Genomic DNA, 21,394 nt, shown 5'->3' on the forward strand with positions numbered 1-21,394 from the left:
AGCTCCTAGGTTGGGAGGTGTACCCTTTGTCCTCTTCTTTCTCGCCTTGTTCCCAGGCAACTCTACTTTCTCCTCCCACTCTTCCCTAACCTAATTATGCTCAAGCAAGAAATATCTAGGATTGGGCAAACAGATCAGGAAGGCTCTTGATGGCTTTAATTCCACTCACATACTTCTGGAGGCAGGAGGGGAGCAAACATAAAAGCACCTATCCCACCATCGTCTGTGTCTCCCCTTTTCTTTTGCTTCCTTCCTCCTTCCTTAGAGAGGGAGCTGTGATATAGTGGAAAGAAACTGGACTCGGGAGACCCCAGTTCAAATCCTAGCTTTGCCACATACCACCTATATGACCTTGGGCAAACAATTCAACATTTTTGAGCCTTAGTTTCCTCATTTGTAAAAAAAAAAGGGGGGAGGGGAATGGTAGTGCAGGTACAGTACCTAAATTTGCTCCTATGAACACTTCTCTCTCAAGGTGGACTCAATCATCCAAACTGAACTCATAAAAGCAGGTTGGAGGGCTCACAGACGGAGTGGCCACTCCTAGAACCTAGTAACCCTGGTGGAAATATACTTCTGCTACTATACACTGTAGCTCCTGAATTCCCACCAGTGTGCTTTCCATTTAACATCAGCCAGTTGCTTCTGCTACTATACATTCTAGTTCCTGAACTCCCACCTGTGTGTTTCCCATTTAACAAATCAGCCAGTTTAACTCTATTAACTCTTTTTCTTCCTTCCTTCCTTCCTTCCTTCCTTCCTTCCTTCCTTCCTTCCTTCCTTCCTTCCTTCCTTCCTTCCTTCCTTCCTTCCTTCCTTCCTTCCTTCCTTCCTTCCTTCCTTCCTTTTTTGCAGGGCAATGAGAGTTAAGTGACTTGCCCAGGGTCACAGAGCTAGTAAGTGTCAACTATTTGAGGCTGGATTTGAACTCAGGTCCTCCTGAATCCAGGGCCAGTTCTTTATTAGCTCTTTAAAAAAAATTTTTTTTTTTTGCAGGGCAATGGGGGTTAAGTGACTTGCCCAGGGTCACACAGCTAGTAAGTGTCAAGTGTCTGAGGCCAGATTTGAACTCAGGTACTCCTGAATCCAGGGCTGGTGCTTTATCCACTGTGCCACCTAACTACCCCTCTTTATTAACTCTTAATTAGAAATATTTATTAAACAGAAGGCAAAACAAGAATGATAACATAACATCCCACCCCTCAATCAGGGACATTTTTCCACTAATGCACAATATTCATGGGAATAGAATGGGCACAAAATTACAGAACCATAGCAGGTAAATGTGTAGAAAACACATGACTGGGGCAGCTGACAATTTCATACTGTGGACTCTATGTCCTTTGTTTTCCTCAGGTACAGTCTGTACAATTCATTGCTCAGTAGAGCAGCTTCTTTGCTAGCTGCTCCACTCAGGCAGCTCCTCTTTCTGGGCTACCAAGTTAATGTTATGTAATTTCAGCAAAAGCAAAAACCCTAAGGCTGGGATCTGCAGAGTTTTTCCAGTACTGGTTCCTTATTTGGGCTCTGAAAGATTTCTACCTCTCAGGCAATAGGTGGTAGTTCAGGGAAAAGCAAAAGTCTTTTTCATCCTCCAGTTGGTTCTACCATGCAACAAATGTCAGTACAAGGTCTGGGGGCTCTTCCTAGACTTGACCACAGCTCTCTTCCGAGCTCTGACTTCTATGAGGGCTCAACTCAGCTGATCCAAAACAAGGTCTCTTCAGTGAGAAGACACTTCTATCTCATGGAGGTAAATTAGAATCTATATCTCTACCATCTCCATAACTGGGCAACATATATTTGTCCCATAGTCCCCAAGCCTTTCTAGGAAGCTAATTAGTTCCAAACCCTCATATTCATCATATACAAATTAGATGCTGAGAAACAGCACACTTTGGCCATATTTAACATGAGTAAGTACCTTTTCCAGGTGCGGTATACCTTTTTTCATTTTCCCTCACAGTTGTCTTTGTTTATGTCCCTTGTTCACATCTGAAAGGGACACCTCTTTCCATTTTCATTACCTACCTCACAGGGATGTTGTGAGGATCAAATGAGATATCATGTATATGGAGATCTGCACTATTATTCCCTTTTCATTTCCTGCCCATTTTTTCCTCTTGCCTTTTCCTCCCAAATATTTTTTTTTTGGTGGGGCAATGAGGGTTAAGTGACTTGCCCAGGGTCACACAGCTAGTAAGTGTCAAGTGTCTGAGGCTGGATTTGAACTCAGGTCCTCCTGACTCCAGGGATGGTGCTTTATCCATCGTGTCACCTGGCTGCCCTTGCCTTTTCCTCAAAGCCCCTAATTATCCCCATGCATTATCTGGATTGGAAGAATCCAGGGGCAATGGGGAAGTTGAGAAGAGAATCATTGCTATTTCTCCCTTCTGTCCCTCCCCCCTCAACTTTGCCCCTCACTTCAAGTCTTGCCCCACCTATCAGAAGTCTAGTCTTCAGAAACACCATTCTTGAAAACTCTGTCAAGTAATCTGGCATTTTGGAAATTTTTGGAAATTTGCTCAGCCCTCTGAGTAATTACCTCTGAGGAAGGTAATCTCTTCCTTTTTCATCAACAACCCAATCTCCCTCTCGCGGTGTTGGCCAATACTCAGAAGACTGACAAACATGAAAAGAAGACATTGAGTAGGAAGGACCTTCAGTCAAGGGAGGAAGACCTGGTGGCAGTTGACTATTCTAACCAGAGCTGAAACCCTAGGTTATTTGAGAGATTGTGAGACAGCTATCTCAAAACTTCAAGGAACCTCTCTTCCAGCCTAGCTTTCAGAATGGCCTAAATCCTCTACCTTCTGTTTACCTAGCCTAATCAAAAAGGTACCCTCCAATTGTACCTATTTGAGGCGATCATTCCCCCCAAAAAGACATGATTTAGGGGAAAGTGTTGGGCTTGGGAAAAAAGAGGTCCTATATTCAAATTCTAGTTCTGATACTTGCCAGTTTTATCGAGTGAACTTTAGTAAGTCAATTAACCTTTCTACGTCTATTTCTTCCTCTGCAAAATAAGGAGTTTAGAAAGAAGGGGAGAGAACATATATTAAATGCCTCCTGTGTGCCTGACACTGTGTGAAGCACTTTACAAATGTTATCTCATTTGATTCTCACAACTACCCCCATGAGGTAGGGCTATTACTTTTTTTTTTTTAGTGAGGCAATTGGGGTTAAGTGACTTGCCCAGGGTCACACAGCTAGTAAGTGTTAAGTGTCCGAGGTCAGATTTGAGCTCAGGTACTCCTGACTCCAGGGTCGGTGCTCTATCCACTGTGCCATCTAGCTGCCCTGAGGTAGTGGCTATTATTATCTCCACTTTATAGTTGAGGAAAGTGAGGCAAACAGAAGGAAGTTACTTGCTCATGGTCACATAGCTAGTATCTAAGGCTGGATTTGAACTCAAGTCTTCCTGGCTCTAGGCCTGATGTTCTATCTTCTTTGCCACTTAGCTGCTTGAGAGATGAACTTTATGGTCTTTTCTAGCAAATCCCATGAAAACAATGTCCCCTGGGGAATTCTCAGGAAAGGACTCTGTCTCAGCCCTATCTTCCCTTGTGCAAGTGGCTAAAAATGGATAACATGGGGAAATGAATATGCAGCCATGGAGATCAGGGTAGAGCCTACATCTTGGGTCAAATTCTTGGTGGTTGCACATCCCTCATACTCCATAACTCAGAGCAAGCCTTCATCTCTGGTTAGGTAATATCAGTCCTAAGCTAAATGGTTCCTCAAGCAATACCATCACCATGAGTCATACAACTGGTCCTTCCTCCATTTGTGCAAAATGAGACAATTAAGACCCTGGGGGTTGCTGGAAACGAACACAGCTGTGCCTGGGATTCAGCCAGATGAACATCACTGTTGGAAGTCCCCTTGACCTTCCTGACACAAACTCCAAGCATGTGTGCCAAGACCTGAAATGGTTGGACTAGTGGATCCCAGAGCAGGTGCCCTAATGCCCTAAGGAGAAGAAATCTGATAGAAGATGCCCAATGATCTGGCTTAAGTGTGAGAAACAATTCAGTCCTGTGACCTTGGGTACCCCAAATCTAAGAAAGGGAACAAACTTTGCTGAGAGAAGGTGTTTAAGGATAGTACCTATTGGGGGGGGGGGCGGGGATGGGATCCTTTCTTAGATCTCCACTGTTCTTCCACTCTGCCCGCCTTACGGAAAAGTTGATCTTAGACCTGAGACCCAGCATATTTTCCCGCATCTTATTTTCACTGAGGCTGTTCTTTGGTTTCCTTTCCAAGATACAGAAGGAGAACTGAGCAGGGTCCTAAAAGCCTGAGCATCATCAAATCATTTGAAAGTGAGATTCACTGACTGTGTAACATAGGACAAATCACTTCATTTCTCAATGTTCCAGACAAGTCCTTAAGACCATCAGTTGTAGAGCAGATGCTGATCTGCATTGGTATCTGGAGTTCTTTACTGAGAGTTCCCCATACCAATGATTTCACTGGTCTGTTAAAAAACTAAAAAGAAGAAGAAATAAAGTGAAACTCATATAAACTCTTCTAAGCCCCTCCTTACTTTGTAATGTGGTAGTAAAAAAAATACTAAACTTTCTTTCAGGAGGTGGCAGCAACAAAATTTACAGGGGACAGCTAATGGAATTTTCAATAAAATTAGCAGCATGTTTGAAGCATTCCAAGACAAAGAATTTGGAAAACCCATGGATCTCTTTTACTGACCCATTGCAGCAAATTCAGCTATCACTGTGTATTTCTCCTTTCTGTCTCTATCTCCTTTTTCTTGGTTTCAGTCTATAAAGGTGTAGGTGTGCCTTGTCTGTGGTTGGGGAAAGAGGAATTCTAGCCAGGTGTAGGAGCCCTGTAGAAGAGGTATCAGAGAATAACAGGTAACATTGTTAGAAGTTCCTCCACTGAGATCCCAGAACTTAGCCTTGGCCTTCCTTCAGCCAACTCCAGGAAATGGCTGAGATTCCAGATCTGGGAGGAAAGAAGTCATAAACAGAAGTTTTGCCTGCCTCTGGGAGGAAAAAATAGATGCTGTGAAGGGGAATAGAAGGGAGGGAGGATATAAGGGGTCTTGGGAGCTATTTCACTCTCAGGCTGAGAAGACATAAAACCTCAAACTCTATGTACTGAATACCAACTATATTGTGTGAGTGCCCTTTTATAAAGTTGTGCCCCTCCCAAGTCAGTGGATTTCCCTACTCAATCATACCTACCTCTTCTTGGTCTTTTTCTGGAAACTTGGAGTCTGGGAGTCACACAAAAGCGTATGTACCTGTACCTCCTCTAACCCAACTCCCACCTAGCTCCACCAAACTCATCACATTTTGCTGCTATATTCCCATCGATTTCCCTTCTGTGGTGCCATTGGACTATGCTTCTGCTGCTGCCCTTCCTCCTCCTGCTTCTGAAAGGTCACCTGGAGACCAATGGGTTTATGGTTCAAGGACTTCAAGAAGAATTTTCAGAAGACTAACATTTAAAGGTTAATGATCACAGAATTATAGAATTTTAGAGTGAGAAGGGACATCAGTGACCAATAAACTATTCCCAGAAGAGTTCCCTTTACAAAATACCTGTCAAGTGGTCATCTAGCCTCTCCTTGAAGACCTTCAGTGAAGGGGAACCTCTTACCTCCCAAAGCAGCCCATTCTAATTTTGTATAATTCTAATCATTCCAATCAAAATCTAATTTTTTTTTCTCGACATCCAACCTATTTACTTTTTTTTCCAATTTACACCTATTACTCTTAATTCTGCCCTCTTGGGGTTAAGGTTAGCCTTAGAGTTAGTGGATGGGGGTAGGGGTCGGGTGGGAGTGGGCAGGTCAAGGCAAAGACCAGAGTGTGAGGGCAGGTCTAAAAGATCAAGGTTAGAGAATTTGACTCCTCCTGTCTCTTTCCTTAGTACTCCCAAGGAGCTGAGTCCCTGTAACTGAGCCAGGCAGGAAGCAACGATTTCCTCAATGCTGCTTCCCTCTTAGGGCAGGATTCATGGTTACAAACAACCGGTGCCCCGCCCAGCCATCCTCCTCCCTTTCCTTTCTCCCCCTCCCTCAATGAGCTCAGTGCAGCTGGACAGACTGGATGGGACAGAAGGGTCTAATGGACCCAGGGGTCCCTTGGACCCTGTGTGGAGAGCTGAGACCAGGAATGAACCCAGAAGGAATGAGAGTCCCAGGGGCTGGTTTGGCCCTGTTTTTCCTGTTCCTGTTTATCACAGGTGAGTCTGGATTAATGGATAGGGCCTCTTCTTTCTTCCTCTTCTCCGGTCTCTCTTATATACATGCCTTTTGACTAAACCCTGCTGAAGAAGAGAGGTGAAGGATTCTATTGCCCAGAGTCAGCTCTGCTTTGGGAATTGACAAAGAATATATGGTCTACTGGGCTCTCTGACAACAATGGGATGGGGTGGGAAGGTTTATAATCCAGGGCTTTGGAGACTTGATGTATACAGATAGTAAGTGCACATATATGAAGATAACATACAAATGAGAAATGCGGTGGTTATAACCTCTTAGTAATACTCAAGTGAGTGCTACTCCCTGCTTCCTCACTTAGACTCTATGGCCAAGAAATCCTCGCTCCAAATCCTTCTTCATCTTGAGGAACTGTTTATCAGATGGTTAAGCCTAGCTAGGCTAAGCTGCCAAGCTTCAGGCCAGCCCCCTTCCACCTTCCAATGGCTCCAAAATGGGAAGCCACTCACCACTATCCCCTCACCACTCCCCTCTCCCCAGCTTATACCACCTTCCCTCCTCCTGCATCCTATATCTTGACCACGCCCATGTTTCAGACCTGGGCTAGCAACCTACAGATATCAGCAAGTATCTTAGACTGTCTATGGTTTGTGAGGGCCAATGCAAGAAATATACATGGGGTACAGAGGATCTTGAGGCAGGGAAGAGTCAGGAAACCAGAGAGATGCAAAAGGGCGAGCATGGAGGCCTGTTTGATGGGAACCCTAGATTTGGAAACAGGGAGACTTGGGTGAATGAGAAGGGTAAATGAAAAATAGGGAAATTTTCAATAGGAACTTTTGGAGGGTGTAACAGCTGATATAGAACCTTCTTAGGGTAGGAAGGACTTCAGAATAGGGAGGAAAGTTGGGAGTCTTAGCCATTTCTCCAAATGTTCCATCGCACTTTCCCATAGTCCTTCATATAGATTTCCAGCTCCAAGACCAGGATGTGGTAGCAGTGGTAGGGGAGCAAGTGGTTTGGGAATTTGGGTCACCCTGGGCCTTAGGTCTCCCAGAAAAACAATAGACGGTATTTGGTCCCAGAATTATGATATCATTGGTAAGTTTAGGTCACGACTCTAAAGGAGTTCTGAGGGGTCCACAGGAGTATAAGGATTCTGTCCCAAGTTCCTCTTTGTTTTTACTAATTTAACCACTTTGGGGATTTAGCACCCATTATACCCTCATCTGTTACATATTCTCTGGATTTTTGCTTCTACTCTATCTCCTCTGTCACACAGCTGCCCTTCTATTCCCTCCTAGGCTGCCAGCCATGGTTCAACTTTATGCAAAGAATTTATTGACAAGGAAAGGGTAAAGCTTACAATGTGCATAGCAGGGTTCAAGAATTATCAGGTTACTCAAAAAATCAACTGACTGGTAGAATTTCCTAATACTAAATTTCCTAATAAAATCTAGTCTCTTTGTCATTTTACTCAGGCCCAGGTCCTGGTATACTCATAGCTTCTATTATATTGGAATTTAAAGTCTTCATCCTTTGAGACAGTGCAACATCATGGAAAGCATGCTGGATTTGGAGTCAGGGAACCTGGACTCAAAACTTGCCGTGGTGACTTTGGGAAAATTGCCTAACCTCTCGGGGGCTCAGTTTTTTCACTTATACAATGAAAGGGTTGAACTATATTGTTTCTAACATCTCTTCACATTCTAAATATATGTACCTGGGTAATATAAGGCAGGAAAATATCCTTCCATTCTCAAACCAAGAATGACCTACCATGACAATCTCTGGTCAATCCTTTAGCTCCTCCTGCTGTCTGACCAGCCTCATCTGACAGCATGGTAGGGTTAGAATAAGCTGTATGTCCCCATTCAATGGGTATGAGACACTCTTTTGTGGTTCAGCTCCAGCAAACCACCCACACTCGCACCCCCTCCATCAATGTAAATGAAAACTTTTTTTTTCTTTTAAATAGAATTTTATTTTCCAAAATATATGTAAAAACAAATTTTAACATCAATTTTTTAAAACTTTGTATAAAAACCTGTTATTCCTCTTCCCCACCAGGCACGCGTCAGAAAAATTTACAAAGCCTATAACTTATTATAGAAAATTATGTTTTCTGTAATACCAAATACATAACATTACCATTTCCCTCTAAAGTTCATAACAAAGTAAAACTATATATGTATGTCTGTATGTGTATGTGTGTGTATATATATATATGTATATGTATATATACATATATATATACATCCATCATTTCATCCTCATTAACAACTTGCACTTAATAGCCTTCATTTTGCAGCTACATTGTGACTTTAGGGCTTAGGTCAGTTAGCAGACAAAGATAGGTACAAGTTACTGATTTGGAAGATAGCCCTATTCTTAAGCCAGTTCCCTTTAGGCTTTCCCTTCAGTTCTGTATATTGCACTGTTTTGGGAGGATATTGGAAGGAGAATGGAAGGGAAGACTCTCAAAACCGTCCCTTAAACTGTAGATATAACTCCCATAGACATATGCAAATGCATATGGTACCCACTCTACACTATCTCCCTACTTATATTCACACTTTGAGGTTGGATCTCCAGGGAGATGACTATTTCTGTGGGTTCTTGATGATAAAATTATAACTCGTGACTCCCCTCTGGGCTGTCCCTCCCCCTGCCAACTCACACTTGAACAGAGGGATTACATCCCTAGAGGAGTGACTCTCTTGAGTCTATAACCCTAAAATTATAGCCCCTGGACCTCTCAATGGTAAGCTTATTTTTAGTAGCCAGACACTAGACACAATTAGCTTAAAGCAAAGACATCTTATAAGATAAAACAGTAAGAACAGTAGCTATAAAAGTTTCCCCTTATACCTGGGGTGCACTTTCCCACAAATACACATAGCACCAACAGAGAAAGTGGGTACAAGGAGGATGGTAATCGAGCACATGTATAGGAAACATATATGCCAAGGCAATTGAAGCCTTTTGGACTCAGGGTCCCAGTGTCCTTTCTTTCACTGTGGAGTCCTCTCAATGCTCATACTTGGGCACAGCAACTCTGCTGGACGTGTTGCTGCTTTTTTCTGTGTCTCAATAGAGATTGTGTGTCTCTGTTCCTGCTGGATTAGTTGCAGCTGTGTGCCTAATGCTAGCCAACTGGTAAATGCTGAATGAGGTGTCTACCACTGGGTGAGTAGCTCAGGTACAAGGTACTATAGCTATGGAGGTGGAGAGGAAGATTGGAAGAGAGAAAATCCCTTTCCCACTCCTCTGCCTTCTGGTAGAGGTGCAAAGGTAATTTTGGTAGGCCAAGTTTTTTAAAGGACTCCAGGGTGTGGACGATTTACATAGCTAATGGCCAAATGCCAAAAGAAAACTTTGCTTCATAAAATTATTTTAAAATTTTTACTTATTTATTTTCATGATTCTTTTTAAAAATTTTGAGTTCCTAATTATCCCTCTCCCTCCCTCTCACCCCTACCCCACCCACTGAGAAGGCAAACAATATATCCATTTTACATGTGTGCAAAACATATTTCCATTTTAGCCATGTCACAAAAAGCCAGATAAATAAAGTGAGAAAATTATACTTTAATTTGCATTTAGAGTTCATCAGATCCCTCTCTGGAGAAGGATAGTAATGACTCATCATAATTCCTTTGGAATTATCTTGGATCATTGATCAGAGTAGCTAAGTCTTTCATAGCTAATCATCATTACAATCTCCGGTGGCCTCACAGGCTAGTGCTCCTCTCCTCAGGACCCTGCTCCCTTGTGACCAGCCACAAGGGCCCTTCTCTACCCTGGAACTGTGACCCAGAATTATGTATAGGTAATAGAATTGACATACAATACCAGGTCCTGCACTCAGTGCCAGCAAAATGTCCCCACTAATCTCTTTCTGACCAGTTGTCTGACCGCCCCCCACTCCCCGGCCCCAGCTCTGGGCTGAGAGCTCCCAAAGATGCAGCTGTCACAGCCACCTCTAAGGCCTGTGTGTTCTAGATCAGCCCTGACCCTGGTATCCAGATCTCTCCTGCTTACATCCTTAGTTGTCTTAGGCTGGAGAAATATCTCACCCAGATGTTTTGTTGGCTTTGCTGCTCCAAAATTTGATTTAAGTTATTCTTTTAAAGTTGGAGTAGAATATTGGGAGAGTTTGACCAGATTGCTGCCTCTATCTACTCTGCCATCTTGGCTCTGTTCCACTTCATAAAGTGATGACTTTGCACTTTGTTGGCATATTGATATCTTATAGATTTTGTTATCTTTACTTTCTCTGATTGTGGGAGTTGTGGGAGGGAGGGAAACACCAAATAACCCTTCCTCTCCAAACATATGCATGTATACATACTTGTAACACAACCAAAGGAAAGTCTCCTTTGACTAATCTTCACCTCCTAACCATGGGTGTCCCACCAAGCCTCTGTTCTGGGCCTTCTTTTCTTCTCCCCTCATACTATTTCACTTAGTGATCTCATCAGCTTCCATGGATTCATTCATAAACTCTATGTTGATGATTCCTACATCTTCTTATCCAGCCTTAACCTCACTTCTAACATCCAGTCTTGAATCTCCAACTGTCTATTAGATATATAGAAGTAGATGTCTCATAGAAATCTTAAAAGAAGTCTGTCCCAAACTGAACTTATGATCTCTTTCCCACCCCTCAATCCTTCCCCTCTTCCTAATTTTCCTAATATTGTCAAAGGTACCTACATCTTCCCAGTCACTCAGGTGTAAAACCTAGTTGTTATATCAACCCCTCACTCTCTCTTCCCCCTTCCCCCACCCCAGCCACCAATTCATTCTATCTTCTTGATATCTCTCCTTTATGACTCCTCTCCTCTGATTCTGCCTCCTCTCTTGGGCAAGCTCTCATCACCTCACGCCTGGACTCCCACAGCATCTTTTTGCTTGGTATCCCTCCCTCAAGCCTTTGCCCACTCTAATCCCTCCTCCACTTCCTAAAGTGAAGATCTGACCATGTCATCTATTCAATAAATTTCACACCCTTTCACACCCAGGATCAAACATAAAATCCTTTGTCGCTCAAGGCCCTTCATAATTTGGCTCTTTGATAACTTGGTTCTATTTTTCTTACAACTCCCACCTCCCATGTACCCTGCAATCTAGTGACACTGGCCTCCTTGATGTTCCTCACTCAAGACACTACATCTTCAAACTGGGCATTTTCATTGACTGACCCCCATGCTTGGAATTCTCTTTCTCCTTATCTTCATCAACTGCCCTCCCTGTAGACTTCGAGCTCCTTGAGAATAGGGACTAGGATTTTTTGTTTGTTTTTTAATCTTTATTTTTATCCTTAGTGTTTAGCATAGTACTTGGCACATAGTAGGTGATTAATAAATGCTTGTTGACTAACTGACTTCATAGCCCACCCTAGTCCACAGAGATTTTTGGAGGATTTCTGGTGCTGACCCAAGCAAAGAAGAGTAAGGCAGTGATTCTTGTGTGTGGATGTACATAGCAGCCAATCCAGCAGGACAGAGGGACAGCTGGGCCCTGTGGTGGTTGTTTGAGGTGAAGGATGGAGTAAGAGGGTCTATGTAGAATAAGAATTTGAGGTAAATGTAAAGTCAAAGACTCAGGTCAGAGTATATGGGGAAATGGGGGCAAGGGTTAAGTCTAATGGGGTGAGAAGTTGAAGTCAAGGGATTTCTGTGAGTAAGGATATAGGTTCTGGGTATATGAGGGCCCAGGACATATGTGTGAGACAAAAGACTGAGATAGGATGTATTCGAAGTGAGGGGCTGGAGTTGGCATGTGTGTGAGGGAGCATCAGGAATCAGTGAGTCTGTGGAACAAAGAAATGTCTAGGATCTTGGTATGCGTGAAGTTAATCTCTTGGGTCCCTGTAGGTACAGAATGAAAGGCTGTTTGAGGAGAAGGGTTTTTGTAGTTAAGGCTCCTAGCTCCTGGGAGCAAAAAAGGAACTAGGAAGGAGGCTGAGAAATCGAATGTTGAGCTCTCTGCTCTCCCTCCTCCCCAATTTGGGCTCCATTTCAGCTCTTCTCCCCCCTTGTAGAATCTCTGGCCTTGGATGAGCCCGTGGAGCTGCTTGCTATGCGTGTCCAACTGGAAAATGTGACTCTTCTCACCACTAACCAAACACCAGGCCCAGCTGTGTGGCTGAGCTGGAAAGTAAGGAGGAAAGATGACATTGAGTAGGGTTGGGGGGGGAATAAAGAGAAGAAAGGTTCTGAGTCCTTGAGCCCTGGGAGGCAGAACAGCAGGAGGCTAAGATCTGCAAGGTGGGGTTTACCTGAAGCTCCCCGTGGCTTCTTCATTCTTTATCTCTTCCTACAGGTGAGTGGCCCTGCTGCTCCTGCACAGGTTTATAAAGCCCTCTTCCGGGCCTGGCTACCTACAGCAAGGGAGGTAACAGGGCAGCCAGATGGCCCATGGACAGAGTCCTTGCTGATGGGTAGGCAGAGTGCAGAACTTCGGGGCCTTAGCTGGGGCTATGATTATGAATTTAAAGTGAGGCCATCCTCTGGTTCAGCTCAAGGCCCTGACAGCAATATTCTCATCCTGAGGTTGCCAGAGCAAGGTTAGTACCACAACCCCCAATAACAACCCCCCTTTGAGATATTTCCTAGGGACCCTTCAGCCCCTGCCTCAGAATTAGTCCCCTGTCTAATTCCCTGTATCCTCATCCCTTCAGGTTGCCAGAACATTAGGTTCCATTCTTGAAGTGGCTTCTTCCCAGGACAAAGTAGTTTTGGAAGAAAGCCCTGTTCCTGTTGAAATGGGCCCAGGGCCTCATGCCAGTTCCTTTTGAATTCCTTTCCCTTGGATCCTTTTGGTTCTGTTCCATTAGCCACAGTCCCAGGTACCTCTTCCAATATCCCTCCTTGCCTCACTACTTTCTCCTCAGTACCCAGTGCCCCACCACAGGCTGTTACCCTGAACCCTGGAAATGGCAGTGTCCTGGTGAGCTGGGAACCACCTCCACCTGAGACCCACAATGGCATCATCCGTGGCTACCAGGTATATATTTCCCTCAATTCCACCCCCCATCCCCCTATGTTCCTTGGCACACATTGCCCCAGCTAACTAAGACAAACTTTCATGCCTAGAGTCCTTCAGACCTGTGATTTGGCAGGCGGGGAGGGAGGAAGGGCTATCAGAGATGCGGATATAGAAACAGATATGGAGGGGGCAGCTAGGTGGCGCAGTGGATAGAGCACCGGCCTTGGATTCAGGAGGACCTGAGTTCAAATCTGGCCTCAGACACTTAGCACTTACTAGCTGTGTGACCCTGGGCAAGTCACTTAACCCCAATTGCCTCACCAAACAAACAAACAAACAAACAAAAAAAGAAACAGATATGGATCCATGATTTCATAGATGTCAGCATTTCCTCCACTGGTGAAGACTGAAACCTATTCACTTTACATCTGAAAGGGATTTTAGAGATCATCTATTCCAACCCCCTCATTATTCAAATGAGGAAATTAAGTTCCAGAGATCATGGAGTAACATTCCCAAAGTCACATAGCTAGCTAGAGGCAGAGCCAAGACTGGAACCCAAAGATGGCATCTTCTGACTCCAGAGATGGCGTCCTTTCCAGTTCCTGATGCAGCCTCTGTGTGGAACAGGAGGGGGACAGGGCTGGGATTACAGATTCCCAGTTTCTGAGTCCCCCAAAACACTAGAGACCTTACTTAGGCAGTGGCTCTCCTCATCTCCCACCCTCCCCACCCTGTGCTGTGTGTGGTTAATGTGGGGAAACCTCTTAGGGCTGATATCAGAGAAGTTGGAAAGGATTCCTCAGGTTAGTAAACAGAGCTAAGCTGATCCCAAGGATATGGTCTGACTCTGAAGTGCAGGGCCCATCTCCCATTCTGGATCCAGACAGCTGAAGATTTGCGAAGGGCACTCTGCCTATTGCTACGCTGTTCCCTCAGGTCTGGAGCCTAGGCAATACCTCTCTGCCCCGTGCCAACTGGAGTGTGATTGGTGGTCGTACGCAGCTGGAGATTGGAACTGGAATGACTGGCTCCTACTGCATTCAGGTGGCAGCAGTCACTGGAGCTGGGGCTGGGGAGCCTAGCAATCCTGTCTGCCTCTTTCTGGGTGAGAGCAGTATCCATCTTCCTGGTCCACATCCCTCCAACTCCTGCTCTCACTTTCCCTTCCCCGTGCCCTAGCAGGCCCTTGTGCCCAGTTTTCCACATCCTCCAGACCCTTTCCTTATTATGTAACACTCCCCTCCTTCACCCCAAACCCCTTTTCCAACAAGCCCACATATTCTCCAGAGAAGGCCCTGGAACGATCTGCACGAGATTCTGCGGGCCTGGGTCCCCAAACCCTGGAACAGATTCAAGCTGCACTGCACCGGCCAGAGGTGATCGCTGGTGGTGGGGCTGTGCTCTGGTTGCTGCTGCTGGGGACTGCTGTCTGTGTTCACCGCCGGCGCAAAGCCAGAGCCCACCTGGGCATGGGTGAGTGGGAACCTGGGACCTGAGCAATGGGATGTAGAGAATGGACTAAACAGGGATGGGTAAGCTGGTCTATGAGGAGCCAGTGGGCAGGGGGCAGGGGCCAACTGGACCCTGGAATGGGGGGTGAAGTCCTAGGGCATGATAAGGATTGCTGCTAGAACTCACTTTCTATTGTCCCCTTTCCCAGGTCTGTACAGATACACCAGTGAGGATGCCATCCTCAAACACAGGTGAGAGAAGGGGTCTATGGGGAACTGATGGGGCAGAGAGTATGTGCCAGAGGAGTGGAGGGGTGTACCCTTCTTCCCCTGGATCTGACCTGTCCAGCTACCAGTGGGTTTCAGATCCAGGGGACTGAATCTCAATGTTACTGCTTTCACTGTCCAGAATGCCAGCAGGGGAAACTGTGCCACACATTCCTATCATCTCTGTTGCTCCCAGAAGCAGACTTCTGTATGCTCAAATAGACTGCATTTGGGGTTCAGAATCTGGGGTTTGTAATGGAAATTGTTTCAAAGTATCACTTTCCTCACTGATGCCTAAAGTCAAGTGGTTTATACTATGTACAGTATTTTCAATATCTGCCTGAGTACTTCAGCTCTTTGGGGCTCTGTCCCCAGTGGATAAAAGTGGTCCAGGGTGAAGGCCCATCCCTGCCCGTGATTCATGGGATAAACTCCACAGGTCCCAGGGCAGAAGATCAGGGAAATTCCCCTCATTTCTCCCATTACACAACTTTATCCCAACCTCTCTATTATTTTTAGTCTATCCAGGCCTCAGTTAACTTGGTTAAGAGACAGCTAAGAGCTCTGGACATGGAATCAGGAAGACCTGAATACAGATCCAGCTTCAGACACATAATTGCTGTGTGACTATGGACAAGTCACTTAATCTGTGCCTCAGTTTCCTCATCTGTAGTACCTATCTCCCAAGATTGTGAGGATCAAATGAGATATTAGTAAAGTGCTGTGTAAAGCACTTTAAAACACCATATAACACTTTAAAACACTCTGAAACCCTCTTAAAATCTCATCATTTCCTAAGACTTTTAAGTCCTCATCCTGTCATTCAGCTTGCACGTTTTCATGTAAAGTGTGTTCATCTATACTTCTCTTTGTCATCCTTGCCTTCCTTCTTTCCATGCTGATACCAGGACTTTTCCCTTTGTTCTCAAGGGACCTTTTTAATCCCTCCTAGATCTGGACAGACCAGTGAATAAGGTAATAGGAGTCAGAACTAGAGGGGAATGTTTAGAGATCATCTGGTTATGAGACCATAGGATTCAAGGTCTAGAAATGAAAGGGGCTTCATCTATCTAGTCCAACCCTTTTATTGTACAGATGAGAAAAATAAGGCCCACAGAAGGAAGTGACTTTCCCAAGGTCATACAGGTAGTGTAAGTAGCAGAAATGACTCCAATTCTCACTGTTTCAAGGATAGTGAGGGGCAGTGGAGAAGGAGCTGAGAACTGGTAAGAGTCAACAGCATCATTCTACAAATCTGTTCTGTGACTCTTAGAATTGGAGCCATGAGTGAAAGGCCTTGGTTAGCTGAGCCTCACCCCATTCTGTGTTCCTGATTTTTCTAGGCTGGACAGAAGTGACTCTCCCTGGCTGGCAACGACGTGGAGATCCACCTCTGGCTCTCGGGACCTCAGCAGCAGCAGCAGCCTCAGCAGCCAGTTGGGAGGAGACACTAGGGACACATTAGACTGCCGGCGTTCCTGTAAGTCGGCCCTGTCTAGATAAAGCCCCTTTATCACCAAAGCGAGGACTTGGGTGATGGAATCAGAACATCGAGGAGAACTGAATTGGGGGAATGGGGGTAAGGGGAGCTAATCTTAATTCTTCCCTGTTTCTTCTTATTGCAGTGATTTCCTGGGATCCTCGAAGCCCTGGTGTCCCTCTTCTTCCAGATACCAGCACCTTTTATGGCTCCCTTATGACTGAGATGTCCTCAGGCCCTCTTATCTCCCCAGGCCCTAGGGCCCCACCTATCAGAAGGCTTCCACCTCAGCTGGCTAGGCTTTCCAATCCCTGGCCTAGTCTGGATAGTCTCTGTGGTGCTCCAAGGATACCTTCTCCCCACCAATCTTTGACACCTACAGAAGCCTGGAGAGTAGCGAAGAAGCAGGGTAAATTGTGTCTGAAGACAGTGGCCTAAAGTAAATAAAGAGGGAGGAAGGGGATGAGGGCAACAATTTTCATCAACTCTCTACCTTCTCCAAAGACAAAAGTGGAGGGAACTGGGGTTTTACTTGTTATTACTTTCTAAGTAAAAGAGAAGGGGACTAAGGGAAAAGTTTCAGTTATGGTCTCTAGTGCATAGAAAGAGTCTTACACCAATACTAAAGCCACTTTAGCCATGGGTTTTATTGTTATAAGGGATCAAGCAACTTCTCAAGTCTGAAGATTGGCCTCCAATAGATGACCCTCCTTACTAGTGTTGGCTGACCCAATGTCTTGGCTAACTCTAATCTTGTCTCTGCTCCCAAATTCCCTTTAGACCTACTGAACACACTTGGTCATAAGAGACTGGAAGTATTTGGGCTGGGGGTGGCGAGAGAGAATCAAATTGAGAACAGATGGATAGATAAGGTCAAAGACTTCTCAGGTTAGACATGGGGATGATGCCTCTTTCTTTTCCTCTGATCCTTGGCCCTTTAGACTAGTTGGGGAGATAATGGCAATTTCATTAAGCTTTACACATTCCCTTACCTGCTTCTCTGACCAATCCTTCTTTTTGCAGAGCTGCATCAGGCCAATAGTTCTCCTTTGCTCCGTACCAGTCACCCTGTAGGGCTCTGGGCCTGGGAGCTGGGTGGTGGAAAGGACTTCAGGAACCTTTCCCAAGTCCCAGGTGAGACCCCTGGATGGGGAGTTGGAGGGACAAAGATTATGGCCTTGAGGAATTCACTATTTCACATCCTCTGCTGCTTGGTTTATGATCCTTCTCCTTAAGCTTCAATAATACCCCTGCTCCTGAGCATGGTTTGTAGACATTTTGGTGGCTCTCTACCCAAATCCATGGGAGTTGTGTGTGTGAGATCAGGTTTATAAACGTATGATAGGGTGAAACTCGGCAGGGTTGCTTCCATTCTGTTTTAAGGCCCTGGCCAGTCTTAAGTTTGATACCTGCTACACTCAAGTCCAATGATTTGACTAGTTCCAAGAAAGACCCTGATCCAGCATTCTAGTCTCATCCTCCAAACTCCTAATAACATTTGGATGCTGATGATTCCAAATGACCATCCTCCTTTCTCCTTTACCTTACCTAGAACATTTTGAGGTTTTTTTTTAAGCAAGAACATTTATTTACAAGGAGAAAAGTAAAACCAGAAATCGTACATAGGCATAAGATCATCAGGGCTGCCAAAAATATCTGCCCAGCGCCCAGCTCTACTTTCCTCAAGTCTTATAAATGTTAATTGCTCGGGCCCTCTCCTACTGCCAGAAGTGGGGCATTACTTAGCCAGGACCAGAGGCCTGCCTCTTAACTGCCTTATTCCTTCATAGTCTTCCCTCAATCCTAATGACCATTGTCCGATCCAGAATGCCAAGTGTGAAAAAGTCTCAGCTCAGCTTCTACATACTGAGTTTGGCCTATGGGTTTGTTTTAAAATCCTAACCAAAGCCATGGTCTAAGCAGAAGTCACACTGACACAGGGCTCCTCCAACACTACAAGGTGACCTCAACAACTATGTCATCACCCTCCCTCTTGTTCTAGAACAGGTACACATCCAACTGATGATAGGAAATATTCCCTCACCAAAAACCTCTCCAAAGTTCATGAGGACATTGCATTTCTTCACAGGCTAGGGCTGGGGCTGCTGGGGGCCCCAGTATCCCTCATACCCTAGCTTCTACTCTCTAGGAGCTGTACCCCGGACTCTGGCTGCCTGGCGTGCCATTGGGCCCCAGCTCCTCAATCCCAGGAATGAATTGGCTTCAAGGCCTCTCCCCCCAGCACCCCCTTCTCCCATCCGAGGGGCTCCCATGAAGGGCCAACAGAATCAGTAAGGAGGAATGGGGGAGGAGGGATGTCGGAAACTTGAGTTTCTTGGGAAGTGAGGTTTGGGCAAGTAAGATGGAGTTACCAGGGATCTTAGGGAAGGTGGGCCTAAGGCCATTGAGGGCAGAGAAGTAAAAAGGGGGGCAGGCAGATGAATCTACCTTCTTTCACTGGCTAGATCTGGAAAGAACTTCGTGGAGCCTCAGATTTCATCCTCCTTGCCCCTAGTGGCAGTCATCTCTCCCAAACCCCCCAGTCCCTTGGCCTCCTCCCTCTCTGGCCCCAGCCCAACCTCCAGCCACCTGTCAAGTTCTTCGTTGTCCTCCCTGGGAGATGAAAGGGATAATGTGCTGACCCCTGAGGATGTGGCCCTCTGCTTGGAGCTTAGTGAGGAAGAAGATGAGACCCCCAGGTAAGTAGCTAGGGGAAAGGCAAGGACAGGGTGGAGGGCCCGGGGAACTAAAACAACTACAAAACTGGAGAATTCTTTTTGAAACTCATAAACCTCTAACCATTGTCTGTAATGAAAGCTTTTGATTCCACCCACTGAAGTCTTTTTGCCATCCTAACACTTTGTCCCCCTCTAGGAACAGTGGTACCCCTGTCCGAAGGGCCCCATCACCACCCACAAGCTATGGCTATATCAGCATCCCATCAGCCTCTGGACTAGGGGAGATGGAGGGCACTGCAGGTGGAACAGGGGCAGAAGGAAGCAATCTGCTGTGTCCACCCCGACCCTGCCACACCCCTACACCCAGTGAAGGCTCTCTAGCCAATGGTTGGGGTTCAGCCTCAGAGGACAATGCCTTCAGTGCCCGGGCCAGCCTTGTTAGCTCCTCTGATGGTTCCTTTCTTGCTGATGCCAACTTTGCCCATGCCCTGGCTGTAGCTGTGGATAGTTTTGGTTTTGGCTTGGAGTCCAAGGAACATGACAGTGTCTTCAGTGGTATGTCCCCTCAAGCATCTTCAGAGTGGTACATCTTCTTCCCCTACCTTTCTTCTACCCCCTCTGGGAGAGTAACAAGTCAAAGAATTCCAGCCTCTTAAACCAAGCTGTTCTTCTGTCCAGCTCCCTATCTCCAGACTTCTCTTTGAATACAGACAAATGTGGGCAGTGTTTTATTTTTTCAAAGATCTACAAGAAAATTATTCTAAAGTCTTCCTTCGCTTAATTACTTTCTTCTAATGTTTCATACCTTTTCACTTTCAGGAAATTCCACTTTCTTTCTAACCTCTATTCCTCTAATATTTCCAATTTTCCAATATTTTTCTTTTTTTGGACTTAATAAAGATAAGAAGGAGATAGAATCTACCTATTAAATACCAAATGGGATGTGGAAAATTCTATGTTTATAGCAGACAATTCAGGATTCTTTATGTCCAGCCATCCAATGTCCCTTATCCCATACATTCTGACGTGAAGCCCTTCTGTGGAGTGTCAAGTACTAGTTGAGGGATACCTTTCTAATATCTTGTTCATCCCCATCAGACTTCTCTCCACCTCCTTCCCCTCAAGATGACCTCACCCTCACTTCTACCCTGACTCTGCCAGTGTGGGAATGGAGTTCAAACTGGATTGAAGAAATGGAGAATAAATACAGTCACCGACTACGTAGGGGGCTACCTCCTTCCCCCCCTGAGATGGAGAAAGGTTCATCCCGAGGGAGGCTGAAAACTGGCCATTCTGTGCTTAAAGCCCATGGTGAGTGTCTTTGTGGCATAGGGAGAAAGGGGAAGAAAGTGGTGGAGGCATCTAGGAAGAGAGAAAGAACTACACTCTGAGGACTGAGTGGGTACCCCCTGGAAGTGAACAAACATCAATGCCAACCCCTTTTTAATTCAACCTCTTTCTTTCTAGACTCTTGATTGGTAAACTGAAAGTTCCTGGAAATGGAGTGGAAGCTGCTGCCTATCTGCCTTCAAATATGGGGACATGGATTCTTGGGTTCTTGCCAGTGTTTCTCCACTTTCTGTGAGCCGGGACCCATCCCTGTCTGGGGTTTCAACAGAGTTTGCCCCCTCCTGGGACTTTGAGGAAATAGAAACAAAAAACTGGAGCCCCTCAGGGGCCAGGGAAGAACTAACTCTGCATTCGCGGACATGCTATCTAGGCCTGGCCTCTGAATCTACTCGTTGGCCCAGCTTTCTCTGGAGGAGGAGCAGACCCTCCCATATATACCATTGGTAGAAGACTGGTGGGTAACAGATTTATTGTTGTTTTGTGGAACACAATGAAGGGTTGTTGAGATAGAGGGAAGAATGGATCATCTCAGCTCTTCACCTCATTCCCATAGATCCTCACTACCCCATTCCTGCTGGAACTACAGGTAACATTGTTCTTTCTTCCCAGGGCCCAGGACCATCCTCCCAGGTCAAACCATATTCTTTCTCCCCTTCCTTCCATCCCCCAACCCCAGTGTAAATAAAGAGAAACTGTTGCCTGAGTCATTAAAATCCTATGCTAGTGGTAAAGGCAAGAGTTTGGAGACTTGGGTCAGGAAATGTGGAATGAAGAGGTGAAGAGTAAAAAACAGAAAGATTAAGAAGGGCTTGACTTGGCTCTTAGAAAATGGGGTAGGGGGCAGCTAGGTGGCACAGTGGATAGAGCACCAGCCCTGGAGTCAAGAGGAGCTGAGTTCAAATCCGGCCTCAGACACTTAACACTTACTAGCTGTGTGACCCTAGGCAAGTCACTTAACCCCAATTGTCTTATAAAA

At 45.5% G+C, this 21,394-nt stretch overlaps 1 protein-coding gene across 2 annotated transcripts; it reads left to right on the forward strand.

Annotated features, from left to right (window-relative positions):
* Positions 1–3,343: 3,343 nt before the first annotated feature.
* ROBO4 (roundabout guidance receptor 4) lies at positions 3,344–21,315 on the forward strand. Of its 2 annotated transcripts, none has more exons than XM_043996567.1 (15): positions 3,344–6,216; positions 12,243–12,358; positions 12,524–12,767; positions 13,095–13,207; positions 14,129–14,297; positions 14,480–14,665; positions 14,853–14,895; positions 16,254–16,390; positions 16,536–16,799; positions 17,414–17,524; positions 18,540–18,681; positions 18,856–19,089; positions 19,265–19,623; positions 20,194–20,379; positions 20,536–21,315. In XM_043996567.1, the coding sequence occupies exons 1-15, from the start codon at positions 6,081–6,083 to the stop codon at positions 20,541–20,543; spliced, it is 2,448 nt and encodes an 815-aa protein (XP_043852502.1). In that variant the 5' UTR covers positions 3,344–6,080; the 3' UTR covers positions 20,544–21,315. The 2 variants fall into 2 exon arrangements, with proteins under 2 accessions (XP_043852502.1, XP_043852501.1); XM_043996566.1 differs by having other exon boundaries at positions 20,167–20,379; positions 20,536–21,312.
* Positions 21,316–21,394: the final 79 nt, after the last annotated feature.

Source organism: Dromiciops gliroides, chromosome 3 (assembly GCF_019393635.1).
Source record: "Dromiciops gliroides isolate mDroGli1 chromosome 3, mDroGli1.pri, whole genome shotgun sequence".
NCBI classification, from domain to species: Eukaryota; Metazoa; Chordata; class Mammalia; order Microbiotheria; family Microbiotheriidae; genus Dromiciops; species Dromiciops gliroides.

Excerpts from the sequence above, each read along its gene's own strand:
- ROBO4 (XM_043996566.1), top strand. The coding sequence starts at position 6,081 with ATGGGACAGAAGGGTCTAATGGACCCAGGGGTCCCTTGGACCCTGTGT. Across the intron at positions 13,208-14,128 it reads GCATCATCCGTGGCTACCAG|GTCTGGAGCCTAGGCAATAC; the intron begins GTATATATTTCC and ends CTGTTCCCTCAG. Across the intron at positions 19,624-20,166 it reads ACATGACAGTGTCTTCAGTG|ACTTCTCTCCACCTCCTTCC; the intron begins GTATGTCCCCTC and ends CATCCCCATCAG.